Source organism: Colletotrichum phormii, assembly GCF_030913505.1.
Source record: "Colletotrichum phormii strain CBS 102054 chromosome Unknown BDP81scaffold_35, whole genome shotgun sequence".
In the NCBI taxonomy this organism is placed as follows: domain Eukaryota; kingdom Fungi; phylum Ascomycota; class Sordariomycetes; order Glomerellales; family Glomerellaceae; genus Colletotrichum; species Colletotrichum phormii.
The window spans coordinates 300,705-327,927 of NW_026851477.1; the positions used below are offsets into that span (position 1 = coordinate 300,705).

Genomic DNA, 27,223 nt, shown 5'->3' on the forward strand with positions numbered 1-27,223 from the left:
TGTTACTGCTTGAGATCGTATGACAGCTTCGCAGTCTCATCGTCTTATTTGACAATGGCTGCTGCACTAGGCCGGTCAAGCTCCCGATAGCTCTACTGCATCGTGAACCAATCATGGCCGCAATCGATGTCATCTTCACAATCATGCCGAGATCGGACGGGGGTAGATCCCGGAGCGGAGGGGTTGCGGACGCCCTGCCGATATCTACATGCAGGGCCCCCGCCGGTGCGGAGTCATGGTGCATTTCCCCGCATATTCGGAGGTTGGGGGTCTTTGACAGATGCATCCGGCGGCGTCTGTTCCCGTGCTCCATCGCGGTTAGACTCCTATCTTGATACAAGGTGTGTTTAGGTAGTCGACGATGGCTTCACGGAGACAAGTCCGATTTCGCTGCCTAAGTCGTGGGTTCTGATTGACAAGTCCAGAGAAATACGGCGTCACAGCGAAGACAAATCGATGTAGTTGTGGGGCCCAGCTTTTCGCATTCTGCTTAGAAGATAGGTTCGAAGCAGAGACAAAGTTGTCAAAACCAGGAAATGGCTATCTTTCACGGGCCATCCGTAGCATATCAGTCTCAGTTAGCGGAGTTATGGGTATAGAATGGGTGTAGAATAGAGATAAGTAAGGCGTTGGCCACGTCTACCAAGCATCGAAGACTATCTGCGCTCTCTTACCCAAAACGCTTGTGAGAATGACTCGCCTCGAGACTCAACAAGGTCTCGAACACAACGACCACGAACCATGTTCCGTCTGGGGAAACTTGGCGGGTGACCTCGCGGCTGGCACCATCTCCGCAATCCTCATATCTCCGGTAATCACAATCCTAGATCGGTAAGGCAAATCTGCCCAGGACCCTGGAATTTCATTGACTAAACAAAACCATTCGCAGAGCGGTAGTCGAGCGGACAACGACAGGGCGGCCCCTCATCCGAGGTCTCCACGCCCAACTACGCTCCGCCATCCGTCGACCCCGCGGCTTCTTCTTCGCCCGACCCCTCGGGATCGTCTGGACCCTGTACGCAGCAACATACGTCACAGCCAACGCCGCAACCACCGTGGCCGAGAGGTTCGACGGCGCAGCTGCCGCAGCGAGCACGGCTACCTTCGCCTCCACGTTTCTCGTCAACGTACCCCTCGGGGTGTGGAATGACCTCCGCTTCGCAGAGATCTTTAGTTCATCCTCCTCCGGCGCCGCTCCCGAGGTGGGAAAGGCAGTGGTGGCGGCGGCCCCACGCAAGCTCCTCAGAGCCGCGACGGCGACGTTTCTCGTCAGAGACGCCGTCACCATCTTTGGATCGTTTACGCTTCCGAATTGGATATCGGCAGCTATCCCGGACTCTGTCACGTCTTCCCCACACGCCAAGGCGATCATCACGCAGCTGACGGTCCCCGTGCTGTCGCAAGTCGTGGCATCGCCGATTCATCTGATTGCGCTGGACTATTACGAGAGGCAAAGCAAAATGCCGTTCTCTAATCGAGTTGCGAGGACGCGGGAACATATGCCGTCGACGATTGTGATGCGCTGCGTGAGAATCATACCCGCGTTTGGAATTGGGTGCTTGGCGAATTTGGAGTTGCGGACTTTCTTCCAGCAATGATTTTCAGCATACACATAGCAATTGATACGGCAATAGACGATATGAAAGCATTGAAGTTATTATGTGGTGCCAAATGCAATTCTCAGTGGCGGATCGTGATGTCTGGAGATGCAAGACTTGCATTGTAATCCAATTTCCAAAGTAATGCCTGGTATCATTCGGGTGAGGATCGCTGCCCATGAGACGAGCAACTGTCACGGCCTCTCTCAAAGCCTTTCCAAGATGCCCTCTTACAGCTCCTTCCTCCAAAACCATTAGTCCTCCAATCGTGCATCCCTCCGGTGATGTCCCTTGATCTCTCAGGCTGCCCCGTTGCAGACCGTTCTGCATGAGCGTCGCACTTCCCAGCATAGACTGGAAGATCATAGTCTGTGCAAGATCTCTAGGAACACCAACAGCAATAGAAGCGTCAATGAGCGCGTCTGCGATGACCGCGAAGAATGCTGGAGTTGAGCCACCAACGGCAGTCGTGGCGTTCATCAGTTTCGGCGCAATTTTGACCGTCTTGCCAATCTTGTTGAAGATGGCCTCGGTAAGCTCCGTGTACTTGGCCGGGACTGCTGGCTCGGAGATCTCGATTGCAGTGAGTGACTGCGAGACCATGGCTGCAATGTTGGGGAGTGTCCTAATAACCCAGGCCCGGCCCTCTGTGTTCTCGGACGTTGTCTCGCTCCCATAGATCGTAGCCTCCAGCTTGCCTCTGGTCCAGCCTGCGGCCACACTGATCAAAAGCTTGTCTTTCAAAGCTTCTTTCGTACCCGGCTTGGACAGAACTTCTTCGACATCGGCGGGATCTACTCCCAGTACCACGACATCCGATCTTTGTAGGGCAGCAATGTTATCGCCTCTCGAAACAACGAGCTGGTCTCCTGCGCTGGAGAAGCGTGCCTTTAAGGCCTCTTCAGACTTTTCACTTCGAACGCATGCGATGAATTGAGTGATGGGAAGGGCGTTGTCTTTGGATTCTGCGCTATCCAGAAGTGACTTGAGAATAGGAATTCCCAGGTTACCTTGTACCAATTAGTTAGCATGAGGCAGGCCGGATATCACCATTTGCTCTGGAGAAATGCTTACCACAACCCAAAATGCATAATTTGAGATCTTTGAAAGCTTCCATCTTGATCCTGAGCGTCTGGTCTTTGGTTTGAGACGTGTGAATGATTGACGGAGTAAAATGGGGGCAGACGGAGGAAACTGATCGTAAGGTATTCTACCCTGGTTCAAGTCGCTGTTGATACCGGTACTTTACTCAATCAACTGCTCTGATTTGAACTGATGAAATGCCCCTCCTTCTATCTCGATCTAAATCGAGTGCGATAAAGCTACCCTAGTCCTAGTAGCTACCCCTCACACCGGCGCTGGACGGGAGATCCCCCGCCACGAAGCTAATCAAGTGGGGTTGATAGTACGGGAGGGCATTCGACACAACATCATCTTCGTGGAGTCACGGCACTCTTTCAACTCGGAAGATATCACGAGGGGCTCCACACATGTCAGATAAGATTTGCGATTAACGAAGAAAGATCCATTTCCTGTCTTTAGCCAACAGTCCGAGACCGGAAGAATCTAGACCGCAGTCTCCTGCCGACCCCCGCCTTGAGCGCCGCATACTCGTCCACCGTCCTGGAAACGGCATCCCGGTTCTCCACCGCCCTCCGCAAAAGATACGCCACGCACTCGCCCATGCTCCCCCACGTCGAGCACTTCCACACCTGCGGCGAAGGGTCCTGGCTCCCCTCCTCCTTGAGCGCCAACAACGAGAAGCTGACCTCGTCCGACATACCCTGCAGCTGCGCGAAGCCGACCGGGACCGTCGGGTGTCCTTCCTTTAGCCTCTGCTGGTGGAGCTTGTGTGTCGTGACCACGCTCTCCTTGTTGTGACTCGCCAGGAAGAGGTTGAGTGACGGGAACGGCTTGCCGCCCGGGGCCCCGTGCTCTCCAATCTGCCGCCTGAGGGCGCCCTGCGCGATGCTGTTGTATGCGTTGTCGGTGTCCTTCTTTGTGTCGTGAATCAAGGATCGTTCGTCAGAGCCCATTTATGCGCCTCTAACTAGCTTCAGGCCGTGAGTGAAGCCTTCCTGGTTGGCCATCTCCAGGTGCTTGGCCAGGGTGGTCGGGGTGCTCTTGAGGTATGCCTGGTAAGTGTTGTAAATCGTAGCGTAGCCGTCGCGGTTGAACTTGCGCACCAATTCCATGCCCGCAAGGAAGATGCCCCATTGGAAGTGCTGAGATTCGGCATCGAGAAGGAGTCTGACGCCACGGTCTTTGCATCTTTGGCTCACTTCTTCGAGGGCTTGCATCATTTGTTGAGGGGGTAGCTGTCTTGCGGCGAAAGCCTCTGTAACACGAGGTCCTGCTCCTGTAAGTCTGCGAGTTGGTGATGTTAGCAAAAGTTGCAGTATGAATAGCGTATAAGTGATATAAACTTACTTGAGAGCAAGTTGATCGCCATCACCGAGCAGATCAACAGTCTCCAAAACTCCCTGCCTCCAGGATTCAATAGTACAATCGAGGCCACCCTTTGCGTTCTCCTCCGACTCGATGCCCAAGCCGTGCTCCACGTTCGTCTTTGCATCAAAAATTGTTTCTTTCGCGTATGTGAGAATCGTACCCCGGAATCCCATAAACCTCAGGTGCCGCATAGTCTCTTTCGTCTCCTTTGGTGTCTCTCCCGCGCAAAATTGCTTGTAGAAGACGCTCTTGAGCAAAGAGTGAAGTACGGGGTTTCGGTCGACATCTGTGAAGAAGCCTCTGTTTGGTATTGTGAACAATGATAGGGCTGCGAGTGTAGGGCCAAGGAGCATAGGCTTTGAGGAGATGGCAGAAACCAAAAGAGACCTCATGAGAACTGGTGTAGGCAGAGCTGCCAAAGTAGAAGGTGCGACAATACCGGTCGCCTTGTCTGCAACTAGAGGTGCTGTAGAGAGGGACCTTGGTCTAGTTGTCTTTGAGAATGCGGTTGTGACATGGCGAGTAACAGGCTTTCCTGCCGTGAGGGAGGATTTGCAGTATGAAGGCTTCATCGTGATAATCGTTAATGTGATGATGATTATTCTGATTTGGACTCAATGGTATCTACTAGAGCGGACGCATTGCCTTTATGATGCGGCATGTGGCATATCGTCGCCCATCCCGGGGAGCCGTACCAGATCCCCTTCCTACACACCAACACATAGCTGATCCATCAGACGCTCCCAACGACATCGGAAGTGTCAGAATGCGTATACTCCTTTGGAAACTCAATAGACACACAGCCACGTGGATTTCTGATGCCAGCTTATCGATACCCCGCCCAACAACGCGGGGTAAGATAGCACAGGCATTCATGTCTGGCTGTCACGAGGTGACAAAGATAGGTGTGCATGCAGTGGGCGCTTCCGGTGGCACATTCGGGGGGTGGCATAATGACGGGCTAGATTGAAGATTCGCTGAAACCAAAACCGGCCTTGGAATCCGATTGTTTTGGGTTATGTTTGTGGGGGTGTACGGATCTTTGGGCGACTGGTCGGTTTCAAATCCGGATGGGCTGAGTCGGAGAGAGGGCCGATGATAGTCTAAGTCGGGGCACCGGGTGGTAGGTACGAAAAATGCGCCGAGCGATACGAGCATCGCGGGGATTCGGCCTAGGTCCTATCACGGAGCACCCCTTGATTCCTTTGACTAAGTGAAATGGTCTAGTGACCTGTTGATGACTAGTTGCAGATGCATTGTCGGAAAAGCGAAACCATGTGGATGGAATAAGCCCGGCATTCGCTCCGTTGAGGGGCCTATACAAATACCGCCGGCAACCTTGACCATATGGGGAAGATAGTGGCGGGCTGTATAGTCGTTGTTGGTCAAAGAGATCTTCTCAAGGCAGCTTGCCTCCGCCTCTTGTTGCCTGTCCCACTCCAGAGTTGGTCTTATCCTCAGCGTACCGTTTGTACACCTCAATATAGGCATCCCCGTCACTAAGCGTATCCTTTACGCTTTGCCTCTCTTTGATAGTATCATACCATTGCCTCCATCTCTTCCAGATCGCCTCGTCCTTGCCACTCTCTCCTTCAGGAGGAATGCCAAGCCCCCCTGGCTTGTAATGATCGAATAGAAACAAACGCATGGCCCAAGGGGCTATCATGACGTCCACGAGACTGAACGTCTTGCCCAAGAACCAGGGACCTTCGGGATCCATCTGTTCAGTGAAGGTTTTAATGTGACCCAAGAATTCATCTCGTGCCTTCTCGATACTATACTCCTTCTCCGGAGTGTGTTGAATAAATTTGTAAAACGCCGGCACAACGCGAGAGTTGATGTGGTCGATCCACAGCCTGCATCTCGCGCGGTCATAGGCCGCCTCAGGGAGAAGATGCGGGCCAAAGTTATTGCTGGCATACGCTTCCTCAAGATATTCGGAGACTACGGTACTGTCGTAGAGCGGGCGTTGGTCGTTGCCCTTCACATCCACAGGGACAGCCAGCGTCGGGACCAGCCCCCGAGGGTTCATCTTGAGGAACTCGGGATCCTTCTTGTACGGGTTGATCTCGATGTACTGGTGGGGAATCTGTTTCTCATGGAGGACGATCCATGATCGCTGGACAAAGGGGCAGAACCAGCCGCCGTAAAGCTTCAGTGGGTGCTCTTCCGAGTGCTTTGCAGCGAAGTCGGCTGCGGCACCCGTGGTACGGGCGCCGATTGATGTGTCCACATTTGCCATGTTGCCAAATGTCAGCATGAACTAGGATTACAGGGTGAAGGATGGATGCGACTCGTTATTCTTCTCGTTTTATCATCGATGAGGTATTGTTTGTAACTTAGGTAGCGATGATGGAAGTGCGAATGAATATGAAAGTGATGCGACCCCTCTGATGACGTGATTGATTACAGCAGGTGGCCGGAAATATGGGGATATCGGCCGGCTCTCGCTTCCGGGACCCACTTCGAGGCGGTTCACTCCGGCAAACATCTCCGGATCACCGCCGCTGCTTCTCCCATCACCCGATGCAACACCATTCCTAAAGTAACATGATGGAAAGTTTGTGGGAGGAACTTCGAATTTTGCAAGTAGATTTGGAACTTTTGGCCTTAATCAAATTAATTCAGTGATGTCAAGCGCTGGGCCGGAGCCTAGGAATGAACGGACCCCCTGAGCTGAGCCCTGTACCCCCTGAAGCAGCCCCTGAAGGGAATTTTCTTACGATGTGAGCGTTTTGACATGATATTAAACATTCGACATGGTGTCTGTGCACTGACACCATGTGCCTTAATGATTCGTGGAAAACCTGACAGGCATCGTGTTACTGACTGACATGGTAAGATGGCCCCTAACTACAGCGGTAATGGGGCCTTGCTGTATTCTTCGCAAGGCACCTGGCTTAGCAATATTGAATGAATTAAGAACCCAGGTTCTATGTCGCCGGTACAAGAGTAGCGTGATCAATCTTCTGTGCCACAGGAGTGTACCTCCACCGACTGAAGTACGCTGGTGTCTTTCCATCACCACCATTATTAGTCGCATACGCACCGACAATTGTGCCTATAGGATTGCCATGTCAATGACCAGAAGACACTCAAAGATAACGGACTAATGAGGTAGCTTACCAGTGAATGGACCACTGCCTCCAGAGACAATCAACGCGCTCGCTGATCCAATCTCGAGATACTCCTCTGGGCGAGATGCCGGAGCTGCGCCGAACACATACTTGGAGTCACTGATAGCTGAAACCGAGAGCCTTATCGTCTCCGACCTTCAGGCTTTGGGCACTGGTACGAGGACTGTTTCGGGAACACTAATGTTGGGCTTTCCTGATGCTTCGACTCGTAGTCGGAACCTCGGAACTAGCGACTGGTTGGAGCAAGCTGGCGAGGTGACGATGCCTAGATCTATGTGCTGTAACTGCGTTAAAAAGACCGAAATGCCAGCTTCCTCGTTTTCTACTTTTGGCTGGAATGATACGTCGACAGTGTAGTTGAACAGCGTGGCACTCTGCTTGCGGGCAATGAATCCAAGACCATCTTGTTCTGGGCTGAAGTCTGGTGTTGCTGAGAGGTTGACTGGCGAGGGAGATATCTGCAGCGTGTTGGGATGGCCCTCCGGTGAGACTCTGAACAGATCTGTCTTCGGTGGTCGCCAAAAGAGAAAGTGCCTAGGGATCTCCCAGCCCGGCGCAAAGTCGACAACGTCTGGCTCGTCTACCCAACGGCCATCTCCAGAGATATCTCTGTTTGTCGGAGGCAAAGGTCCATCCATCACGCCGCGTACTTCATCAAGTACCGGCCAATCTCCGTCATCCCATTTGACAGCAAAGAGAACAGTCTCGCGGCCCATGGGATAGATCTCCCACGCGGGACCCGACCTCGTTGCTAATGCGACCCCCCACCAACTCCCTGAGGCGTCTTGGAAGAGGTCAGCGTGTCCCACCGTTTGGAAATACGAGTCGGTGTTTTTAGCCGTGAGAATTGGGTTGTTGTTGTTGTTGTTGTTGTTGTTGTTGTTGTTGTTGTTGTTGTTGTTGTTGTTGTTCTATTTAACGCCATGGCGGCAAGGGCGCAGCCGCCCTTGCGGCAGACCTCCCGGAGGGTATGTGGCGTGAAGGGTCGCAGGCTCTAGCTATATACTATATAGTACACGCCGTATCCTGACGTCCTCCAAATCTTGCTCGTGAGCTACTATGTGTTCTATCCATCCCTAGTTCCCACTGGTGCCCTAGTTCCGTTATAACCATCTGGTTTCTTAATAGAGGTAGTTTGTCGTTTGGAGGATAGGTTATGACCTATCTCCTAGTACTGCGGGCAGATCTTCTGGAAGAAGTCTGTCACGCAGAGGAAGGCCTGGAAGCCTTGAGAGTCAGTGATTAGCCCCTTGAAGTAGCGATCGAGGGACCCTATAGGTCCTACGGGCTCCTGGCGGCTGTAGGGGTAGAGGGTGGGCCACTGTTGCCTCCTCAGTAGGGTCTTTCGGCAGTAGACTAGATGGTCTGCCTCCTTAACCCATCCACAGGAGCAGGTGAGTAGTGCTTCTGTGTGGTTAAAGCGTTGGTGATATTGTTTAAAGTCCCCGTGGCCTGACCGTGCCGCGAGGAGGTGATGAAGGGCAGCCCTAGGGAGGCCAAGTTCAGGAGGGCAAGCAAGGGTAGCCTTGAGCCCTAGTTGGGTATAGCGGGGAGTTGCCTCTTGTTTCCACCATCGTCTATATTGGCGTCTTGGCCGCTCTTTAGCAAGCCACTTGATACCTGATAGAGTAGCTAGTTGGCCCCTAAGGACTGGTAGAGTTGTTCCCTCCTTAGCTAGGCTGTCTGCTTCTTCGTTTCCTTTAATACCTTGGTGCCCAGGAGACCAATGGGTTTGTATATCGTGTATCCTAGCTACCTCCTGGATCTCAAGGAAGGCCGCTTGTGAGGAGTCTGGGACCTTACCGCGAATCCCCTGAATAACGCTGGTATTGTCGATGCAGATGTGTGAGAATTGGGTTATGCGGTGCGCCTTCGTATGTTCCCGCCATCTCCTTTGCTCGAGCAATCGTAACAGAGTGGTTAGTTTCCGTTCCACCCTCTCCAATCAACAGATAGTAGTAGTCATCCTTCCGATACAAATGCGGTCCTTCGGGGTTGCGATCTCCAGTGCCATTCCACACCTTGATGGGCTCATGTGCCGCGCCAGTCGAAAGGTAAATTTCGCTGATGTAGATACCGGCAGCCATGGACATGTACACCTTGTTATTGTCCCAGAAGATGTCCGGATCGATATCGTTCGCCGGGTTCTCGATACGAAGTGGCCCGGTCCACGAGGCATCATCATACGGATCGATGGTAGTGAAGAGGAGGATCTTGGGACCCCAACCTTCATACCAAGAGACATACGACGTGATAAGGTAGAAAATTCCGTCGCGGAACCTGACCGTGGACGCCCAGATACCCTCATTCTGTCCCGAGTTTCGGTAGAGCTCCGGCACCTGCCCCGGTCGTGTCAACGCGTTACTCGCAAGCTTCCAATTGACTAGGTCTTTGCTGGCGTAGACAGGAACACCCGGGAAGGCCAAAAATGAGGACGCAGTACAGAAGAACGTGTTATCCCACTCTTTGACCCACGTGCAGCTGGGATCAGAGTTCCAACCCGGGAGGATCGGGTTGTTGAAAGTCCTGTTGGCCTCCTGGGACTGGCTTTGGGCCGCCAGTGTGACGATTGACAGCCAAATAAGGCTGAAGAGTCGCATTGAGAGATCTGAGATGGATGTGATCGATCCGAAGATTTCGGATTTGATCTCGCAGCAACTCAAATATCGAGTAGATATGGATATCAATCTGGCTTTTGTATTCAATGCCGGTCCTTTTTCTGACTATATTGTAGCGAGTACGCGCTTTCGGTATTGCACAGCAGCTCAGTATATGGCATAACTACGGGCGAAAGCGAGAACGAGCTTTTGCCAACATCCCTTCAATTCTTCCACCAATTCAATGATCCGATTTGGTGGCATCTTGGGTGAGGTTGAAAAGCTGAGGGCGGGGTTGATGATTCCAATGTGGTCTGTCTGTTGTCTTCAAACCCGCACGAACTATCCGTCGTCTTCGGCTCTGTTCCCGATGATACCGTCGTATTCACAGGCTTCGTCTATCCTACAAAGTCGCTTATACACGAGAGTGCTTAGCGTATGCAGGTGGCTGACACTTTTCCGGGGGGTAATCGCGGAGTTAGTGATAGTAGCGAGTTCGACCGAACCCAGACATTCTAATTGTCTTTTCTTTCAAAAATACATTCATTCTCTCTTACTTATAACCTTCATGATGAGATTCAGACGAAGATATCGTCTCCCCCTTTCGTAAAATGACACCCAGAGGAATTAAACGTATGCCAGTACAAAGCAGCACTCTTTGTTATTGAGATCCCGAGCTATGATATTCTTCAAGGTTCATAATATATCAGGGTGGATGTGCATGGAAAAGTTGAGTGTGGTAGAGTTTTATATATCTAAAGTATCCTAAAGAGCGAAGGTTGTAAACAGATGATGAATCGAGTTTCCCAAAATTCAACGCCGCCAGATGCAATTCCCTTCCAGTCATAATATGCAACCCGCTCAATGCTCATGCAATCACCACCGCGACAGCTCTATACCCCCAGCAACCACATGGTCTAATAGGTAGGCCACGCATTTAGAGCTTGAAGCCTCCCAGGGGATTGGGGTTGGGAATGACGAAGCCACCCTGCTGAACAGCGGGAATGACGGCATCGCCCTTCTGCGCAGCCAAAGCCTTGTGCTTGGCGAGAGTGAAGTCGGGGCTGTCAAAGTTCTGGTTGATGACACCGACCATGCCGTTCTTGCAGTGCTGGCCGGCGTTCTGGGCGCAGTAGTACCAGATGGGCTTCTTGTCCTCGACGACGATCTGGAAGACGTTGGCTGACTGGCCCTCGGCGGTGAAGAAGTTGAAGCCGGAGAAGAAGGAGGAGCCGTCGGCCAGGGGGTTGCAGGGGTTGCCAAAGTTGGACTCCGCGACGGAGTGGTTGCGGGGCAGGTAGTGCCACTCGACAATGTCGCCAATCTCGGCGACGACGTTGTCCGGGTCGAAGCGGAGGCCGCCGAGGCCGGCGACGACGGAGTGGGTGACGCCCGTGAGTGCAAATGTGCGGGTCGGGGTCTTGGTGCCGGTGGTGCTGGTGGGAGCGGCGGAGACGGTGGCGGCGGCGGCCAGGAGAACAGTGGAGAGGGTCCTGATGGAGAACATTTTGACTAGTTTGTTGTATTGTTTGTATGTGGTAAATCCCAAATATGCAGAGAGAGACTCAAGGAAATAAGGAAAAATAGGAAAGAAGATAGGAAAAGTTGGAAGATTGGCTTGGGTGGTTGTGTGACTGTGTGATGATGAGAGAACATAAACACTGTTCGACGGCGAGACCTTCTCATTATATACAACTCTCAACATCGTGTGATGCCGTAGCTCTGGACCTTTGGTCATCTTGGCCAGCTGACGGCGTTGTTGTACAGCCCTACGGAAGCATCCTCTTCCACTTACACGACCCGCCTGCTCCGACCGGGGAGCTCACCTGCTAGCTTCCTTCGCGTGAACAACGCTAGCTCTCCGAAAAAAGTTTCCTCATCTGTCATGTACTGCCTGCCACGCAAACCCGGGACGGCGGTGACCCGAGTGAACAAGCAAACGGCACTAGATCCTTGTTGGCGCTAGAATCTCACTCAGACGAACGAGTGCCGCGACGTGAGTGGTCCGTTGCCGCGCAGCTGCAGACAAAGAACGTGCTGACGGCGGAACTGGCGTCTGACCAAAAGCGTGTGCAGTGCATATATACCGCAGAAGCTACCCTACTAAATAGCCGGGGCGGCTGAGCTAGCTGGCAAGCTGCTAGCACGACACCGCCCCGACGCTGAGATGAACGCTGCCTGTGTCTAATTTTAAACTTCATTACCAATCCCAAGCTAGGCAAAGGGTGACTGATGGACGTGGAATATGTGACTTTGCCATGTGGACTAGTGGTAAAACTATTCAAATGCTCATCCTTAGCTCTAGTCTTCTCTGCAGCCTGCAAGATGAGGAATCCTGCGACATTGGAAATAGGTGCGCACCCCTTCGTCGAGTTTCATGTTGAGTTCAAATGCACCCGGCTTGACCACAAATAGAAATGTAGTGTAGAATTATTTGGAAATTGTACTTTTGGATGAAATCGCTTTTCTCCTGTTACTCGATTGTTGAAAGGATCAGAAGGTTTCTGATCAGGTAGAACGATGAGCACATCATAGCTTCGAAAAGCCATCACCGGAAGCGTGAACTGTCGGCTGCATGGTGCCCAACCTAATTCTAGATGGTTAGATGGTCGAGTGAATGGGAGTCGCTGAGGGACGACGACCTACGGAAGACGGCCCGCGGAAGAGGCGCGACAGCTTCGTGGTCCATATTCCACACCACAAAGTCAGATAAATGATAGCTACACACCTCTTAGGAGACCGGTCTTGAGAAGAGGGATTGTTGTTGGAATGTCGACGAAAGTTCCTTTCCAAGCAACGAAGCAATCCGAGTTGATCCTACCGAGACTGAGGTCCGTCATACGTCTTCTAATTAATACGCTACCGGATATTCTCACCCACAAGGTCAGGAAAATCAACTATTACGTGTGTTATTACATTTCCGGAGCTAATGAGAAGTGTGCCATTCAAACAATCGTCAAATCTTGCTACCAAAACTTCATAGGGAGGATGCAGTCTAGCACGAGTATTGGCCCTTGGAACGGGAAGTTCTGAATCGCCCCCAATAGCCCATCCGTATAGCTCGTATTTTCCTATACCTCTTTTTAACATCTAAACACCAAAAGAAACCCAAGATCGTGTTGCTATGCTAGGTATAATAGTAAAGAGACGGACAGAAAGGAAAGAGAAAAGAGGAAGCAAGGCTATATGCAATGGTCGTTTTCGGTCGTAAGCCATGATCCCCCGCCGTTCCCATAAGCAAAAGCTGGCACCCGTATATCATACAGCCCTTATCAGATGGTATCCTCGCCAAACAAAAACAACACAAAGGTAAGAAGGAAATGGATAGACGGCCTAGATCTCAACCGGCCTTGACGGCCTTGGCAGCCTTCTCGCCCCCTTCTCCATCATCCGACTCTCCCTCCTCCTCCCCATTCGCCTCGGCCTCCTCAGCCTCCTTCTTCTCCTGTTCCAACTTATACCAAGGCCCATGTATCGCACCCGTGCCAACTCCAACCAAAAGCCCCAGCCCCGTCGTAGGAATAGCCGTGACACCGCCAACAACAGCCCCCACCAATGTACCCACGCCAGCACCCAGTCCAGTCCCCAGTCCGGCTCCGATGCCTGCGCCGCCAATGCCGCCCTGCCAAATGCCGCTCTGCAGCCGCTTGGACTGCTTCGCAGACCCCTGAGCCTTTTTCTCGTGCTCCGCGGCCTCGGCGAGTATCTTCTTCTTCTCCTCCGGGTCCTCGGTCGCCTCGGCCCGCTCGCGGAGCTCCTGCGCAGCTTCGGTCTCTTTCTGTGCCTCCTGGAGCTTGGCGGTCGCTTGTGCGAGGACCTTGTCTCTCTGGGTTTGCTTTTGCTCTTCCGTCTGCTTCTCTTCGGGTGGTGTTGGTGGGGAAGACATTTCTTATGTGATTTGTGGCGTCGGTGGCCGTGCGAGGTTCTGGAAGAGGAAGCGTTTTGAGGCTGAAGCTCGGGAGTGGAATGCTGAGGTGGGATGAAGTGTGGAGTTGCGCCGCGCTGTGCCGTACGGTCGGGACAAAACAGTGAATAAACAAGGTGAAGGGATGCCGTCGATTACTTCCCAGATTTCGGTAGCGAGTCGTGCAAGGTCTGTACAATCTGGGTAGAATTTGCTTGCGGACTATTGCAAGGTCTTGGGATATTCGATAACGAAGAAAGTCGAGGAAATCTAAGTTGGGGCGGGCAGCAGCCACAATTACTGACATCATTCGCTTAGTTATTGCTTTTTCTTTTTTTCATGTTCTCGCGACATCCCTGCTGCGTGGCGGGGTTGATCTGCTGCCACACGCATAGTGACGTCGGGATCGGGTAAGTTCATAAAATGGGGCGAGACGAGCTTAAACATCTAGCAATATAGCAATATGTCCATCAAAAATCAGGAATCCGGCTTTTGACTTCTCTTTTTCTGCATGAGCGTAAGTTTCAAATTGCATAAACGCGTCCTCGATGACTTGTTCACGTGAATTAGTGGTTTCAGGAATCGGTCACATGCAATTTCTAGTATGTGGGTCTCACGTGGACAGGCGGGATGTTCGCGACGGGACGATGGAAGTAAGGGACGACGTTTGAAAGCCGCAAAGACCAAATTTTCTTCCATCCTAGCTGCATTTTATGTTCAGAGTTCGATTTCCATTTCATTCGCTTCAATATCAGCCCTGTCAGCGACTTTCGTTGTAGGAGCAACCTCCGTTACCTGATACGCACCTAGAATCTAGACCTGCAGAGATTGACTTTCACGGGGTTCTGGTAAATTCGGTGTCAATGTTTGGCGAATAAGTTTCAAGTGGATTATTTGGAATGAAAACTACGAGCGTAATAAGGTGGTATTTAAAAATTGCTCTTTGAAGAGATAAAAGTAGGTACGAGTCGTAGTTGACCGCCGACTAAAAAGCCCGTCTTTCAGGGGAATGATCAATGAATTAAATCTGATGGGGCACTCAAATCGATGACCAGCGTCACGACACTGCCAATATTGAAATATAGCCTTGGGCTCTTGGAATGGACCAGAATTTCTCACACAAGGTCGGATCGCAAGTTTCCAAGCTTGTCATTCCGCTGTTGTCTGGAAACCCCCCGGGCCAAGCCATGGATAAGCTTTCTTGCCAACAATTCTGCAAATTCCAATCATTGAGATATCAAAGCGATACTCTATGTGACGCTACGATGTATTGAAACATCGCAAAAGTTGAAGAGTTTGCAACTGGATTCGCAGCTCAGCAGAATTTTCTTGCCATCATCGAGTCAACTTGTGACGATATCTAGTATACATGAGGTTGGGATGGCGGTGATATTCGCACAATATGCCCGTATCGCAGGCATGGTATCTCTTGAAATACATGTATACACGGCGGTTCTGGTATCGCGTTGATCATGATGACTCGCTGCATATGGCTCTACACTTGGAGACTGATATCTTACGACTGGAACGGAAAATATCCCATCGAGTGCTGCAAGGCGACAGTACATTGGCTCCACATAACGGGCCCCCTTTTACCCCGCACCGCATCTGGTACATCCACTGCTTGAGTTGCCCCTATGATTTCCACTCCGGTACATCTACCAAATCCATCATTACCAATACTCAATTAATGGATTCTGACGATTCTGACGGATCTGGCCGTTCCACGGGCTCGGCGAAGTCGTGTATCTTTGCCCTGCTGCCCGAGGACCTCGCCGCCGCCTGCACTGCCGACTGTACGCCGGAGCAATGTGATAATGCCACTGTTCGGCCCCGCGAGCCTCCGGAGGTTGAGCCCGGTATCCCTGGGCAGTTCGTGCCCTTCGAGGTGCCGCAGCGGCCCACGGAGGTCCGGAGCCTACCACCGCAGCCGCTGGACCTCCTCCTCGAGTTCGTGCCGGCCAGCCTCGTCGGCCGGTGGGTTAAGTGGACGAATGCGGCGCCGCGCTCGGCGAGGCTGGGCCCGGTTAAGAAACACTCTCGCAGTCTCAAGTGGAAGTCAGCGACTGTAGACGAAGTCTATTTGTTTTTGGGCATTTTGATTTATATGGGCTTACACCCTGAAACCAAAATATCTAAATACTGGTCTACTTCACAACAGACAGAGGATCCTATCCATTTGTTTACTCGATTTATCTCGAGGGACCGCTTCCAGCTCCTCCTCCGCCGCATCCGGATCTTTGACCCGGCCAAGATCCCTGCTTCCGTGCCGTCGACGGCAGGCCGGCGCCGCGGGCAGCCTCGGGAGAAGCAGATGCCGAAGGTGTACCAGCAAGTCAATGAGTGGTCAGCTCACATCCAAGAGACCGGCGACCGCTTCTACCGGGCCGGCTCCGACCTCACCGTCGACGAGGCCATGGTCCGCTTCACGGGCCGGGCAGTGGAGACCACGACGATCCCAACGAAGCCGATCCCAACCGGCTTCAAGGTCTGGGTTCTGGCGCAAGCCGGGTACTCCCTCCGCTGGCTCTGGCACGTCCACGGCGACGGGCCCTGCGGCCTCGTGGCACAAGCCCGGCCCGCAGCCGGCGACGAGGAGGCCCGGCGAACGGCCTTGACGCCAACCCAGCGAGTGGTCACATCACTGCTTTCCTTGCTTCCGTTGGCCACTTATCACGTGTTTCTTGATAATCTATTTGCTTCAGTAAAGCTCTTCCGGGCCCTTCGTGACCAGCGGATCGGTGCCACCAGCACGTGCCGGAAGGATAGTGGAATCGACAAGACATTGGTTACTGAGAAAGAGACTGACGGCAAGGGACTTCCATGGGGTCAACTACACGCGATCTCCACGGCTGACGGGAAAGTATGTTAACCCAAATCACTGTCAGTGGCTATTCCATACTAAACCATTCATCGGAATAACTTCCAGGTCAACCAGTTCACTTGGAAGGATAATGCCCTCGTTCTCTTCCTCACGACGGTCTTCCGAGAGACATCCGACGTTGTACGAAGCCGCAAACGGCCGGCTGGAGATACCGCTGCGAAGAGGGCAGCACGGGAGGTCTTCGGGCCCGAAGTGCGGAAGGATCTCCGGATTCCACTCGCAATCGATGAGTACAATCACCGTATGAACGGCGTAGATACCGGGGACCAAATGCGGTCCTATTACGACTTCAGCCGGCCCGTGAGGCGGGGCAGTTGGCAGGCAATTGCCTGGAACTTTCTCCTCGAAGTCATTATTATTAATACCTTTCGTCTTCAACAATGGGGAGATCCTGAGTGGCCCCGGGTTCAGAACCAGTATGAATGGCGTAGACTGCTTTCTGCCCACCTAATTCAGCGGTTTGGACCATTGGCAGAAGGTCGTCGACGGGGACGTCCAAGGAGGGCAACAGATAAAAGGAACGAGGCAATACCGTGGCAATTACACGTACGAGGGCACAGAAATGCTAATTCTGCTTGCGTGGGTTGTAGTACGATATCGCAAGTAAAAGCGAGGACTGCGCTGGGCGAGATTAGTGGTAATATCCATACCCAACCGCAGCGGCGGAAGTACACGAGGATGGGCTGCCTCGAGTGCGATGTAGCTCTCTGTAACTCAGAAGATTGCTGGTACCGATTTCATACGCAGAATCTCTAATAATTGGAAGTATCTATTATCAATTACGTTGGTTGGTTGGAAAAAGGGGCCCGAAGTGGCCCGATTGGCTGCTCCCCCGCATCTCAATGTACTGTCGCCTTGCAGCACTCGATGGGATAATCCGAAAGTGACTACAGACCTCATAAGACTCAGATGCTGAAAATTCCGAGTCAGCGCATCTCAAGATATTTTACGACAGCACATCTAAAAAAGTAGTTTGTCGAGGAAATAAAGATTTCTAGTGTGTCACGACACTAGTACCCAGGTTCCATGTATTAGGGTCTTGGTACTTTTGGACCCGCCCCCGGAATACGTGTATCTGATCTGCTATTCAGCAATCAGTCTATGGGAAATATAGGCTTAGTAGCTACTAGCCCGTCGCTAGAAGGAAATGCTATAGCCCTAGGCCAAAAGATCACTCATATCCTTAACTGGGGCACTGATAACAAGGTTGCTTTTGACCCAGCTAAATGTGAGGCAGTCCACTTCAGCAGGAAATATAACCAGACAAAAGACCTACCAGATATACAGGCGACGGGCCTAACTATGAAGGCCTCAACTAAGCCTGTACGATGGCTAGGAGTCTGGTTCGACAAGAGACTCACCTTCCGTCACCATGTCGAAACTAAGGTGGCAGCGGCAAAGAAGGTAGCCCAGTTCCTACGGCACCTAACAAATACCAAAGGGGGACTCCCAGCAGCCGCAGTACGACAAGCGGTTATTGCCTGTGTCCTTCCAACAGCCTTGTATGGAGTTGAGACCTGGTATGCGGGCCTAACCAAACCAGCCCTAAACAGCGGCACCAATACTAGCAGTAGCACTGCTTTACAGATACCTACAGTTGGTACAGGACAGAAGGGCCTGGCCCGTAGACTTAGCAAAGTTATTACAGCAACAGCAAGGGCTATCCTGCCTGTCTGGAGAACCACACCGACCAGTAGCCTCATCCGAGACGCTGGCCTTCCCACAGCAGAGGTAGCCCTCGAAGCAGCGCGACTACGCTTCGCTATACGCCTGCAGAAGGTTGACCAACAGCATCCCTTGGTCCCAAGGCTGCTGCAGTCAGGGCGGCAACAGACCAGGCTTCAAAGAACAGCTGGCCTTTTACCTAAGTGTCCAAGGCCAGCGCTCCTACAGCCGCAATACCTCCCAGGGTCCTATGACCCTATAGTTACACAGACGAAGGAAGTAGCAGCTAGGATCTTCCAGGCCTGGCTCAAGACTGTGCCAGGTCAGCATACGGTCGTATACTCAGACGGCTCCAAAGCTCCTGACGGAGCTACAGGGTACGGCTTTGTTATCTACCGCAACAATAAACGTATAGCCCAGGGCTGCGGCCGTCTCGGCTTAGCAGAAGTGTTTGATGGTGAGGCGGAGGGGGCGAGGGCTGGGCTCCGACGGGCCCTTCAGACCTCCCAAGGCCGGCCTATACACATCTGCATCGACAATACCAGCGTTATTCAGGGGATTCGCGGTAAGGTCCCAGACTCCTCACAAGCGGCCTTCCTTGAGATCCAGGAGGTAGCTAGGATACACGATATACAAACCCATTGGTCTCCTGGGCACCAAGGTATTAAAGGAAACGAAGAAGCAGACAGCCTAGCTAAGGAGGGAACAACTCTACCAGTCCTTAGGGGCCAACTAGCTACTCTATCAGGTATCAAGTGGCTTGCTAAAGAGCGGCCAAGACGCCAATATAGACGATGGTGGAAACAAGAGGCAACTCCCCGCTATACCCAACTAGGGCTCAAGGCTACCCTTGCTTGCCCTCCTGAACTTGGCCTCCCTAGGGCTGCCCTTCATCACCTCCTCGCGGCACGGTCAGGCCACGGGGACTTTAAACAATATCACCAACGCTTTAACCACACAGAAGCACTACTCACCTGCTCCTGTGGATGGGTTAAGGAGGCAGACCATCTAGTCTACTGCCGAAAGACCCTACTGAGGAGGCAACAGTGGCCCACCCTCTACCCCTACAGCCGCCAGGAGCCCGTAGGACCTATAGGGTCCCTCGATCGCTACTTCAAGGGGCTAATCACTGACTCTCAAGGCTTCCAGGCCTTCCTCTGCGTGACAGACTTCTTCCAGAAGATCTGCCCGCAGTACTAGGAGATAGGTCATAACCTATCCTCCAAACGACAAACTACCTCTATTAAGAAACCAGATGGTTATAACGGAACTAGGGCACCAGTGGGAACTAGGGATGGATAGAACACATAGTAGCTCACGAGCAAGATTTGGAGGACGTCAGGAGACGGCGTGTACTATATAGTATATAGCTAGAGCCTGCGACCCTTCACGCCACATACCCTTCGGGAGGTCTGCCGCAAGGGCGGCTGCGCCCTTGCCGCCATGGCGTTAAATAGAACAACAACAACAACAACAACAACAGTCTATGGGAAATTTGCTAGGTACTCTGTACAAAGTCCAGTACAGAGTCCAGACTGCGGAGGCTACATTCATCATAAGGTAGCCTAGAACAGAAATGAACTGTCATGCAATAATTCTTAGTCGGCCACCAGGGCCCATTTCGAACTTCCAACTTGGTCTCGGATTCGGACAGCATTGCAGCGGAAACACCAAGCGGTTGTCACCACTTGATCCACATACTTGAGCTGGAACTTGTGCGGACTGTGACTTTTGTTTATCACAGCTCTTGAAGAGTGAAGAGTCTCGAAATGTATAAGTCAAACCCCCCACTTCCTGGCACCCCCCTGTTTCTGGCACCACAAAAACGATGGGATCACAACCCGACCTCCTCATTACTATTAACTATTGATCCTCAACCACACCCACTACAATACAGCTGCCAGCCTCACTAGGGCATTCAGAGTCGCTGGATTCAGCCGTGATAACCTCCTTTTCACCCGCTTCGATTTGAGCCCGATGGATATCCCTGATGTTCGCGAACTTCGTGTTGGGATCGATTTGAACAGTCTTCCTCTTCCTCACTGCAGCGTTGGTAACTTGAGCCCTCAGGTGAGCTAGTTGCTGCTGGGCAGCTGCCAGTTGCCAGGCCTGCTCTGTGAAGCCTTTTTTCACCTTCCTGAATAGCAGCCGTTGAGTGCTGGTATCATTGTCGAGTTGGGTGTATAAGTGCAGTTGACCGCTGAGCTCTGCCAGCTTCCTGGGTGTCGACCAGACCACTGCAGAGGAGGCAGAATCCCATGGCTCAACAGGGGTAGTTTGTTGACCATTATGGCATCGCTTTCTGCCCTGACTAGTTGGTTTGGGTGTGGTGGGCTTAGCAGGAGGCTCAGGTAGTACCATAGGGTTCATCAGGGGCTTAACCATCGCCACAGGGTGTAGACCAGTCCACTTCCAACCACTTCTGATGTTCGAGACTGATAGACCAGCAAGTCGAGCCTTCTGGTAACAGTCCAGGAAGTTCCTTTTACCTATAATGGTAGAGTCGTTCCATTGAGACAAGTAACCGAGCTCCTTCCGATAGGCTGACTTAACAGGGCTGAAGACAGACTGGTCAAGAGGCTGGAGGACATGAGAGGAGTGTGGTGGTAAGAACAGTAAATGGATATTGTTAATATAGCAATTCCACATGAAGTCTGTCGTCGTATGACTCCCATGCCCATCCACAATCAGCAGTCGAGCCTCCCCCTCAGCCTCAGGCATAGTCTGTGGGATGAACACCTTCTCTAACCATTCAATGGCAGTTAAGTCTGTAGTCCAGCCATTATCTGTTGCTGTGAACTCCCACCCATCGTATGGAACGAGATGTAATGGAAACCACTGCTGTTGGACTGTCTTCCCCTTGAAAATGATAAGAGGACGAAGTGCCCTACCCAAGGCTGAGATACACTCAATGATAGAGACCCATGCCCTCGACCCAGGTTGTTTCTTGCGAACAGACGTCGTCTCAGCCATACCCAGCACTAACCCATTAGCTCCCTGACCCTCGAGGATGCCAGTCTCATCCATATTATATCTGTTGGCTGGTTTGATGTCCTTGATCTCAGGGATAGCGAGGAACTTAAACCAGTTCCTAATGACCTCAGTAGATGCCCCATTAACGCGTCTAGAATCGATAGAACGACTTCTCTGAACCTTAATGATAGGGTTCCTTCTCACAAAGGCATAGATCCAGCCTTTTCCCAGTGGTTTGGTATCCCCAGCAGCAGCCAGAACTCGCTCTGCGAATTCCTTCACCTGTTGGTGCGTTGGTGCGAGGCCCAGCGAAGCCTGAATGCGAACCCATTGTGCCAGCTTACTCTCCTGGTCAGGAGACAGCCTCTGCCAGTCAGCAAAAGCCACTTTCCTAGTCTGACCACCTTGGAGACGTAGTTGGAGGGTTGATCGTGGTATCCCATACTCCAATGAGGCTCTCTTTTGACTCTTGCCGTTTGAGATGTCCTCGAGAGCCTGACGAAGCTGATCTTCGGTATATTGAGGCATTAGATATAGAAGAAGGTATGTGCAAAAGATGAGCCCATTTGGACGCGAATTGAAAATGTTGTGATAAAAGGAGGTTGGGGGTGGGCATTGGGTTGTGGTGGATTTTCGCGTTTTTGTGGGTGCCAGAAACAGTGGGGTGCCAGGAAGTGGGGGGTTTGACTTAGCGACCGGGGCAAAAGAGTATATTCGCTACGTAGAGACTAGGGTCTCAATCACGGTAGCAGATGACTACATATCGTGTACTTCTGCGGTACTACCTTGTAATGGCAGTGCACCACGTGGTGACAGTAGCATTCATCGATATTAACAACAAAACTCAATGTCGAACAAGGCGACCTCAGCCACGCCTTCATGAACGACAAGAAAAGCATCCCTTGTCCACGTCAAGCGATTGAGTTTACTTTTTGACGAGGCAAAGGCTTATCTCAGCCTCAAAAATTGGCCCATCCGCCCAGTCTGCCTCGTTCGCGATACCGACAGGACGGTTTCCCGCTGCCACGCCATGGCGGAAAGGCGGTAATCCCTTGTAGACGCCAAGACAAACCGAAAGCGAGACCCCGGTCAGGCCGGAAACAGCTGAGCGTTGCCGGATTCCAGACTCTCAAAGGTAACCTGATATCTACCACTAACTAAACTGCTAGGGGAATTGGCGTAGAAGTCAAAAGGGAATGCGAAGAGCAAAATAATTGCAGAGAGCAAAAAAAACAGGCAGACAGGTGATGATTTACGAGGGATGCATGGCTCCGCGATCGCCGCCGTTCCCGTGGAGTGTTTTGATGGATATTTTTGTTGACTGAGCCACACTGTTAGTTTCCTCGTGTTTGGTGACAATTGTTGCAGGTTCTGGTCGAAAATACACGTAAATGCAGCAGGTTCTGGAGACTGGAAAGGACTGCATGAGGTACGTAAGCTTGCCGACGGGATATTCCTTATCGGCATGGCTTCGTCTCTGCATCAAACGAACGATGGAAAAACTGGATTGGGTAGGCTTCGACATTATGATATCCGTATGGATGGGAACAGATTGAATGGGTGGTGGGGTGACGAGGCCCGGCATGCCTCTCCCAGACTCCCTCAGCCTCTGTGATTGCAAAATATCACAGCCAAAATCTTTGTACGCGTATGGGACGAGTCGTGATTGGCAGACCCGGTGAGGGTTCCATCGAGATCCACCCACAGGGCTGGCAGGGGTTCCGACCCATGAGCCAATCAAGTACCGATTTATCCACGTATACATCCTTAATGGGGAAGCCCCAGGGTCCCAGTGGGCACCAGCGAAGCTTGGGTCTCGCACGTTGACAGTCAGACACATCTAAGCTCTTTGCCCATCGTCCACGACAAACGCGTATGGAGATACCGTCAAAGAAACTTGTTCGAAAGTCCGCGTATTCGATGGCCGCAGCAGCAGACACAAGTTCCAGCCACTCCATCTCCCATTTCTGGGACGGTATAAAGATGGACTACAACTTCGAGACACCCCCTTGGCCCTTGGCAACACATCCAGCAGCAACATCGTCAACACCAACGGGGTCCTAGGACGAGATTTCCAGCAAGGTCAACACATCAATCCTTCAAATCTTTTCGGTCACCGCCATCTGAGGCAAATCTAATCTCGCGACCCAACACACCGGAAAGCACAGCCTACAACAAGCAAGGAACGGGGAAAAGGTGGAGGACAAGCCAACTACCGATAATCGATAAACCCATAATTCTCGAGACTTCGACAGGATGCCTACTCTCGAGTCTCACGACGGCTACTACCTGTGGCACTATGTGCCCAGCTTGATCGCGGCCATCATCTTTGAGGTCCTCTTCGTCCTCGCCACGCTCTTCCACGCGTACAAGATTGCCAGGACAAAGGCGTGGTTCTGCGTCGTCTTCGTGATAGGCGGTCTTCGTAAGTTCCGACCTTCCACTTCCCACTTTCCCTTCCCACGCTGTTATCATCAATTACATCAAGATTATCAACTAACAAGGAGTCTCCTACGCAGTCGAAATCATCGGATATGCAGGCAGAGCCATCGCACGCGACCGCACCGGCGAAGTCGGACCCTACGTTATGCAATCCCTCACGATTCTCATCGCGCCCGCCCTCTTCGCGGCATCAGTCTACATGACCCTCGGCCGAATCATCCGCAGCGTCCACGGCGAGTCCCTCTCGATGATCCGCATCAACTGGCTCACCCGCATCTTCGTTGCCGGCGACTGCTTCTCCTTCCTCGTCCAGGCCAGCGGTGGCGGTCTCATGGTCAAGGACGGCAGCCAAAAGATGGGTCAGGATCTTATTGTGGCCGGTCTCGTCATCCAAATTGTGCTCTTTGCCATCTTTTGGGTCACCGCCATCGTCTTCCACAGCCGTTTCGCAAAGAACCCTACCCAGGCTTCACTGGCGGGCCACTCGCCCTGGAAGTCGGGCCTGTGGATGCTCTACGTTGTCAGCGCGTGCATCATGGTCCGGTCCATCTTCCGTCTCATCGAGTACGTCCTTGGCGGCGACGGGTACCCGCTCCGTCACGAGTGGACTCTGTATGTGTTCGACGCCACACTTATGTTCTTCGTCATGGTGGCTTTCGGATTCCGGTTCCCGTCGGCGTTCCAGATCCGCAAGGGTGGCTCGCAGTCGGCCTCGGATGTGGAGAACTATGACTTGGCGGTGGAGAGCGAGGAGCAGCACCAGCGCGGCTCGATGCGCAAGACGATGCGATAGAGAAGGCCTTTGGTTGCCATTCTCTTTTGTTTCCTGTAAGGTGGAGATTGGACGTGGAGACTAGGACGTTGAATGCCTAGTGTATCTACGGATACAGAGTACGGCTATTGTTAGTGTGATTGTTGGAATCGGAAGACAGAGTTGGCGGAGTTTGAAGGGCGATGATCCATACCACGATCATCCCGAGAGGTTAGACGATTCAGGTCGGGTTCGCTGTTGGTGTCAGCGGAGATAACGCCGGGATATGCAGAATTACAGCGATGGGTGGAGGGGTACCAGCCGCGGAAAGCCGGGTACCCTGCATTACCTCAGTACCCAGTACTTTAGACGCACTAGAATGATGAATGAGGAAACTGTTGCGCATATCGTTGGCCAGGAACCCTTCTTGCGTAATTTCTTGATCTTACGACTCGATGACTGCGTGTCAATGTCTGTCGATTGAAGTGAATACATGTATTCATCGTATTTAGTTCCTTCCTCCTCTAGGAGATATTCAACCGGGCCATTTACGGCGTAATTGGCTTCCTCGACGATGTCATTGGATCGGGGATGTTTTGCAGGGTGTACACTAATACAGCCCGGGGACACTTTAAGGAAGGCACGCAGGCAGTGGAACGTACCTGCCCACACTATTCTACAGATTTAGGGGAAGGGGCGCGTGGACTTGGTTGGCGCAGCGCCCATCGACTTTCCATTGGACTCCCCCGCCGTCACCTAAAGGCCCTTATTAGGCTTATTAGGCATTTTCTGGCGCATTGAGCTGCAGAGTAGCCCCTGTAGCAGACCCTCCTCATGCCCCTTCCCTCAGTTCCATAACCTCCTTCCCCGTATCAACGTCCACCGATGGCCCTTGGACCCGCTGTAGTCATGTTGGAGAGCGGTAGATGCCGCACCCCTGTACCACTAGGCATATTCAGTAGGTGAGTAGTTCCTTCCATACATACTCTGTACTCCGTACATGGAGCAGGTAGGCACGCTGTACTCCGTACTTCTGTACCTTACCTTAACTGCACGGACCTGGACTGACCTGAGCTTATCCATTCGAGCTGAGCTATCTTTTCTTCCTCCCCCCTCCCCCACCAAAAAAAGGCTGAGCTTCCCTCGCGTTCGCATCCCTCAAAATCAACCACTTTTCTTTTCTTTCGTCAATTGTCTAGTGTCGTTCTTTTCAGGTTCTTCACACAAGAAGTAAGACTTCTCGTCGTCCGCCACATACAGACACCGCATCTCACCCGCTCTCCTACCTGTCGAAAAGGCCCCATGGCACATCAATCGCCTTGCACCACCCCTCTCTCCACATCTCTTTCATCCCACCGGCCGAGACAGCAACCTTGCCTGGAAAAGGATGGACATCTCACGCAACAACTCATCCGCCCCCGGCACCGGCTCAACCAACGGCGACGCCAGCACACCAGGAGGAGCATCGGCATCGGCATCGGCATCGGCGGCGGCAGGCGACGTCAAACTCCGTCGCGCTCACCGGAAATCTCGCAACGGATGCAAAGAATGCAAGCGCCGCCACGTGAAATGCGACGAAACGCGCCCGACATGCGTCAACTGCGCAACAGCTGAGCGTCACTGCTCCTACCTCGACTCCCTCCCGGCATCAGCCGGCTCCTCCACCGCCGCTATCTCTTCCGGCCCGGCCGCCAAGCGAGCAGCAGCAGCAGCCGCTCTCGTCGCCAGCCCAGCGGGAAGCTCCGGCAGCAACGGCAACAGCGCCTCCGCCGCCGCAACAGCTGTCGCCTTTGCGACCTCACCCTCCATCACCACAGTCGTAAACGACTTTGTCATGCGCACCGAAGATGACCACGACGTAGCAAGCCCTCCCAACGGCCAATTCTTCACCCTCGAACACATGCGCCTCCTCCACCACCTGGAAACCCGCATGGGCACCTTCATGGCCGCAGACGCGTTTATGAAGCCGTTGGTTGACATGAACCTCGAGGCTGCCCTAAACACCCCTTACCTCATGGATGTCCTCCTCGGCCTCTCTGCTCAGCATATGGCCGAGCTGCACCCCCACCGCGCAGACTTTTACCAACACCAGGCCACCCAACTCCAGACCCGCGCCCTCATGATGTTTAACGACGCCAAAGAGGAAATCGACGACGACACTTGTATCCCCATGTTCCTCTTCGCATCCTGCCTCGGAACTCAGGTCCTCTGCGATACCCTCCACAGCTACCGTACCGACTTCAACGGCTTTCTCGACCAATTCGCCTGGTACCTCAACCTCCACCGCGGCGTTAGCACCGTAACCGGCCGCTCCTGGCACATCATCCGCGAATCCGGCTGCAAGGACTTCGTCGAGTTCCTCGAATCCAACAAGCCCGACCCGAATCAGCGCTCCGAAGTCGACATCCTCCATAGCATGCTCGACCAAGCCGACCTCGGCCCCGTCTCCCTCCAAGCCTGCCGCGACGCAACAGAGTCCTTACGGCAGTGCTACTCCATCTACCGCAGCATCGCCGTGAGATCCACCCACCAGTCCGCCTCCGTCATGGCCTTCGGCGTTCGCGTCGCAACGGGCTTCATCGACGTCGTCAAGCAACGCCGCCCAGAAGCTCTCGTCATCCTGGCCTTTTACGCCGTGCTCCTCCATTGGTGTCGCAGTTACTGGGTCTTTGGCGACGCTGGCCAGTGGATCATCCGCTCCGTCTCGGCGCACTTGGGAGATTACTGGTCGGAATGGCTGGCCTTCCCTCAGGCGGTGCTCGAGGTGCATGCAGGCTGAAAGGTTGAGGCAAAGTAGCAAAACGTACCGGACAATTAACTC

At 52.7% G+C, this 27,223-nt stretch overlaps 10 protein-coding genes across 10 annotated transcripts; 4 read left to right on the forward strand and 6 right to left on the reverse strand.

Annotated features, from left to right (window-relative positions):
* Nucleotides 1-691: 691 nt before the first annotated feature.
* BDP81DRAFT_507582 (uncharacterized protein) lies at nt 692-1,646 on the forward strand (the record flags this gene model as incomplete). The annotated part of the gene is made up of 2 exons (XM_060595690.1): nt 692-831; nt 890-1,646. 2 exons carry the CDS (start codon nt 692-694, stop codon nt 1,596-1,598), a joined length of 849 nt encoding a protein of 282 aa, XP_060438526.1. The 3' UTR covers nt 1,599-1,646.
* Nucleotides 1,602-2,715, reverse strand: BDP81DRAFT_334238 (pyrroline-5-carboxylate reductase; the record flags this gene model as incomplete). Its single annotated transcript, XM_060585745.1, has 2 exons — nt 1,602-2,608; nt 2,673-2,715. The coding sequence occupies 2 exons, from the start codon at nt 2,713-2,715 to the stop codon at nt 1,602-1,604; spliced, it is 1,050 nt and encodes a 349-aa protein (XP_060438527.1).
* A 421-nt stretch (nt 2,716-3,136) lies between these two features.
* Nucleotides 3,137-4,621, reverse strand: BDP81DRAFT_400270 (proline oxidase; the record flags this gene model as incomplete). Its single annotated transcript, XM_060588665.1, has 3 exons — nt 3,137-3,595; nt 3,650-3,965; nt 4,029-4,621. The coding sequence occupies 3 exons, from the start codon at nt 4,619-4,621 to the stop codon at nt 3,137-3,139; spliced, it is 1,368 nt and encodes a 455-aa protein (XP_060438528.1).
* An 827-nt stretch (nt 4,622-5,448) lies between these two features.
* Nucleotides 5,449-6,291, reverse strand: BDP81DRAFT_466050 (glutathione S-transferase; the record flags this gene model as incomplete). The annotated part of the gene is made up of 1 exon (XM_060594353.1): nt 5,449-6,291. One exon carries the CDS (start codon nt 6,289-6,291, stop codon nt 5,449-5,451), a length of 843 nt encoding a protein of 280 aa, XP_060438529.1.
* A 548-nt stretch (nt 6,292-6,839) lies between these two features.
* Nucleotides 6,840-7,970, reverse strand: BDP81DRAFT_476345 (uncharacterized protein). The gene is made up of 2 exons (XM_060594770.1): nt 7,176-7,970; nt 6,840-7,110 (listed from the first exon to the last, which is right to left on the reverse strand). Exon 1 carries the CDS (start codon nt 7,900-7,902, stop codon nt 7,324-7,326), a length of 579 nt encoding a protein of 192 aa, XP_060438530.1. The 5' UTR covers nt 7,903-7,970; the 3' UTR covers nt 6,840-7,110; nt 7,176-7,323.
* A 2,538-nt stretch (nt 7,971-10,508) lies between these two features.
* On the reverse strand, nt 10,509-11,414 carry BDP81DRAFT_441366 (extracellular serine-rich protein). Its single transcript, XM_060591590.1, has one exon. The coding sequence runs from the start codon at nt 11,288-11,290 to the stop codon at nt 10,721-10,723; it is 570 nt and encodes a 189-aa protein (XP_060438531.1). The 5' UTR covers nt 11,291-11,414; the 3' UTR covers nt 10,509-10,720.
* Nucleotides 11,415-11,941: 527 nt separating this feature from the next.
* Nucleotides 11,942-12,498, forward strand: BDP81DRAFT_441367 (uncharacterized protein). The gene has a single exon (XM_060591591.1). It carries the CDS (start codon nt 12,016-12,018, stop codon nt 12,196-12,198), a length of 183 nt encoding a protein of 60 aa, XP_060438532.1. The 5' UTR covers nt 11,942-12,015; the 3' UTR covers nt 12,199-12,498.
* Nucleotides 12,499-13,055: 557 nt separating this feature from the next.
* On the reverse strand, nt 13,056-13,988 carry BDP81DRAFT_146939 (uncharacterized protein; the record flags this gene model as incomplete). The annotated part of the gene is made up of 1 exon (XM_060581898.1): nt 13,056-13,988. A coding segment is annotated over one exon (750 nt), but the record flags the coding sequence as incomplete, so codon positions are not given.
* Nucleotides 13,989-23,072: 9,084 nt separating this feature from the next.
* On the forward strand, nt 23,073-24,943 carry BDP81DRAFT_360858 (RTA1 like protein-domain-containing protein). Its single transcript, XM_060586408.1, has 2 exons — nt 23,073-23,634; nt 23,729-24,943. Exons 1-2 carry the CDS (start codon nt 23,466-23,468, stop codon nt 24,442-24,444), a joined length of 885 nt encoding a protein of 294 aa, XP_060438534.1. The 5' UTR covers nt 23,073-23,465; the 3' UTR covers nt 24,445-24,943.
* An 846-nt stretch (nt 24,944-25,789) lies between these two features.
* Nucleotides 25,790-27,181, forward strand: BDP81DRAFT_466054 (uncharacterized protein; the record flags this gene model as incomplete). The annotated part of the gene is made up of 1 exon (XM_060594354.1): nt 25,790-27,181. One exon carries the CDS (start codon nt 25,790-25,792, stop codon nt 27,179-27,181), a length of 1,392 nt encoding a protein of 463 aa, XP_060438535.1.
* Between the last annotated feature and the right edge of the window lie 42 nt (nt 27,182-27,223).